This window comes from Perognathus longimembris, chromosome 6, assembly GCF_023159225.1.
Source record: "Perognathus longimembris pacificus isolate PPM17 chromosome 6, ASM2315922v1, whole genome shotgun sequence".
NCBI classification, from domain to species: domain Eukaryota; kingdom Metazoa; phylum Chordata; class Mammalia; order Rodentia; family Heteromyidae; genus Perognathus; species Perognathus longimembris.
This window is the reverse complement of record NC_063166.1, coordinates 15,551,731-15,555,614: the sequence shown is the minus strand read 5'-3', so window position 1 is coordinate 15,555,614 and position 3,884 is coordinate 15,551,731. Positions and strand designations below refer to the sequence as shown.

The 3,884-nt window shown below is 36.3% G+C and overlaps 1 protein-coding gene across 1 annotated transcript; it reads left to right on the top strand.

Annotated features, from left to right (window-relative positions):
• Positions 1-464: 464 nt before the first annotated feature.
• LOC125353580 (olfactory receptor 2G3-like) lies at positions 465-1,400 on the top strand. Its single transcript, XM_048349270.1, has one exon. The coding sequence runs from the start codon at positions 465-467 to the stop codon at positions 1,398-1,400; it is 936 nt and encodes a 311-aa protein (XP_048205227.1).
• Positions 1,401-3,884: the final 2,484 nt, after the last annotated feature.

Genomic DNA, 3,884 nt, shown 5'->3' with positions numbered 1-3,884 from the left:
CAAAGTCCTTTAAATAATGGATATTTAAATTCATCACATCAGCTACCTAGATGTATATACATACATACACATGACTATGACACAGTATGTATTATATATTGTATAATTACATATTTATATAACTAATTCCTTCTTTTTGTAAGCAGTATCTATTCAAATTGGAAGCCTTTCTTTTCTTAAATAGATTATCTTCAATAATAACTATTGACAAATATGAGGGAAAGAGAGTGAGATGGTAAGAAAAAAGTCCAGTATGCCAAATGTATACTGAGATAAAAACGATGACCGCAAAGAATGACTTTATGTCTAAGAGTATCTTTTTAGTAGTCACTTATTTTATTCTCTGTGTAACTTCAAAGCTCAACCCCTTATCAAAAAGTTTGTGTCAAATATTGTAGATAAACAGCAATAATGCTCTTTTGCTAGAATGAACTCTCACCTTTTTCTCTTCCCTTAGAAGAGGAATGGAACAAAACAATGACACTTCCGGGGGCGATTTTATTTTGCTTGGCTTCTCAGACCAGCCTCAGCTGGAAATTATCCTTTTTATGGTGGTTTTGACATCCTACCTTCTGACCCTTGTGGGTAACACAGCCATCATCCTGGTATGCTACCTGGACTCCAAACTGCACACCCCCATGTATTTCTTCCTCACAAACCTCTCCTTTCTTGATCTTTGCTTCACTACCAGCATAGTCCCACAACTACTATGGAACCTGAAGGGACCTGCCAAGACCATCACATCCTCTGGATGTGCCATCCAACTCTACGCCTCCCTCTCCTTAGGCTCCACTGAATGCGTTCTCCTTACTGTTATGGCATTTGACCGCTATGTGGCTGTGTGCAGGCCTCTCACTTACACTACTATCATGCACCCATCACTTTGCAAGGCTTTAGCAGGCATCGCCTGGCTGAGTGGAGTAGGAAACACTCTTATCCAAGGTACCATCACCCTTCGGCTCCCTCGATGTGGGCATCGCCGTCTCCACCACTTCTTGTGTGAGGTGCCTGCCATGATCAAGCTGGCGTGTGTGGACATCCATGCAAATGAAGTCCAGCTTTTTGTGGCTACCTTGGTTCTCCTCCTTCTTCCTATGGCCTTCATCTCAATCTCTTATGGATTCATTGCACACGCTGTGATAAGAATCAAGTCATCTCACGCTTGGCGCAAGGCCTTGGGAACATGTGGTTCTCACCTACTAGTGGTATCTCTTTTCTTTGGGACCAGCTCTGTCATATACATCCAACCAAACCGATCCTATGGCCATAGCCAGGGCATGTTCCTCACACTCTTCTACACTGTGGTGACCCCTACTCTCAATCCCCTCATATATACTCTGCGGAACAAGGACGTGAAGGGAGCTCTGAAGAGACTGCTGAGGAGGGAACAAAAATTCTAATGGGAAAAAGTCGGGAAGTGGCGACGTTCTCTTCTGGAAAGGTACTTAGGAGATACAATGTTAAATAACCACTTCCAAATGTGCTTACTTATCTCTGTAACTGTATATCGTGGCTACCACTGCCTCCAAAAAGAACAGATTCCATAGAACCTCATGCATGAGCTTTTGTAGATCTTCTCCACAAGTATACTCCAACATGCATACTAAAGAGCTAAAATGGTGCTTACTGCTAAATTAAAAGGAAATTGAAAGATACAGATTCATGTGCAATCACCGGGTTTTTTGTTGCAAATGAACCCAGTTGTAAAATCTTTTGCTCTTTACATGACCTGTGTATTCATCAGCTCAATCACTTCATACCTTTTTATTCATGCAAAGTGTCAAAAAGTCGACCATGGCACTATTAATCATTAAGTAAATCTTTAAGACTACTCAAATACTTTCCAAAAGTACTGGGACATTTAGAAATCTCCAAAGGCTTCACACACTTACTCCATCACTCCCTGTATGTACTTGGATGATTGGTTTACAATTGTTTTGTATATTATATTGTGCTATGCCTGATTTATTTTTTTCCTGGAAACACTGAAACTAATCAAATTTTTTCTCCATACTCTTTGTGTGAGCATTAATGTGCAGTTTTGAATCTGTGTTATCATGAATATGATTTAGATTTTTGAGTTAGAGTGGATAGGATCAAAGGCCAATTCTACCAAGCTCAGTAACCTAAGTAGTATTTAAAAACTTGTGTATGTTATGTCAAGTCAATTCCCTCATATATTGCATGCTATGTCCAGACTAGTGAGAACACTTTTCTAACCTCTGTGGCTATTAGAAAAGGTAAATTTTACATCCAAGTAGAGATTAACTCATCACCTCTTGCATGTTAACAATTGCTAGCTATTTCTAAATTATTTAAGTGAAACAAAGCTTAATGAATTGGTACCTTTCACCAATTTGATTACATATTTAGTCACTTCTGAATATCATTCTAACAACCTTTATATATGACAAAGTAGTTCCTTTCTTTTGAAAGTCACCGTAAACTTTAACTGGGTCCTACATTACATTTAGATCAATCTTACTTTCACAGGCATAGAACCTCTTCTTTATCCTATCTTCTAATATCATATTAACTCATCTCTTCAGCGCCTTTCACCTAACATTGCTCCAATTCAGATCTTCTTCACTAACAAAAATTAAAAAATATGGCTCTGAGCTGAAATGGGATGGTAGTTATATTTGATTGGAAAACCAGAGTTTAATTCAAGGATGAGGGGTGCCTTCAATTGTGTAATAACTTTCTACTACAAACATTCACATCTCACTCACAGAGCTCCTGTGGAACACCTCCTACCTTCAGAGTGTAGGTTCCTGTGAAGAATTTTTCAAAATATTTCCAGACTTTCTTTTTCATCTTGTCTCAACGATAAGTTCGATTATTCAACAGGAATTTTCTGCCATATATGATGATGCTAATTTAATATAAAATGGCTCCTAAGTGGTTATGGAATTAATTCAAAAATAATATTAACTTTTTCAGCTTCTCTGTTGTCTTTTTAAAATTTGTCTCTTTTCTCCTCAACATGCTCACTTTCATCCCATGCTCCATTCTTATGGTTTCTGAAATTTTATCAATCTTATACATGATACCTACTATTTCTCAAAGGTCAAAATTATATTTTATTTATTCTACAAAGATGTCCTTACCACTTGATCAATAACTCTGTTCTGCATTGCTGTGTCATTTATCATGTAGTATTAATTAGTAAAGATAAAAAATGTATTTTTCTGGGAATTCAAGCTTGTTATTATTATTAGATAAGAAATAGAATCAGAAACCATAGGAGATATGATCAGGAGAGTAGAATGAATTTAATGACTGAATAGATTATATTAGTGATGAGGATTCCATATTTGTATAAACACTAGAATAATACCTTATTGTTTAAGGCCTTGCTGTACTTGTTCTATTTTCCAGAACAAGTTGCATGATCATTAAAAGGATAATTCTCCAAATTTAGAATGGAGTAACAGTACTGTTTTTATAAAACTGAGATGGGGAGTGGGTGAGATGATGCACCCCAAGTACTTGACAGTGCCTGGCACCTCCAAAACTTAAAGACACCTTTCCATGTTTTTGACCACATCTTAATATGTCATATAATTTTGAAATGCCAAAAGGCCATTCTTGGCAATTTCATATGAGTAATTCAAATATCTTTTTTCACTTCACAAATACAAGTGCAGGAATAAAATAGAAAAGGCAATTAATAGAAAAGGCAATTAATAGAAAAGCTAATTAATGATGTCAAATGTACATTTTTGAGTAATTAGTAAAACTGGAAAAGTTGTTAGCAGTATTCTACAAGATGAAATCAAAGAAACTAGTAGCAGTAATATAATAAAATTCCACATTATCAACTCTGAAAACAATAAAAAAAACGATTATAGAAGAGCATTAAGAAGAATGGCATTGTAGCA

Bases quoted from the DNA above. Each gene is read 5' to 3' on its own strand.
- LOC125353580 (XM_048349270.1), top strand. From the start codon at position 465: ATGGAACAAAACAATGACACTTCCGGGGGCGATTTTATTTTGCTTGGC.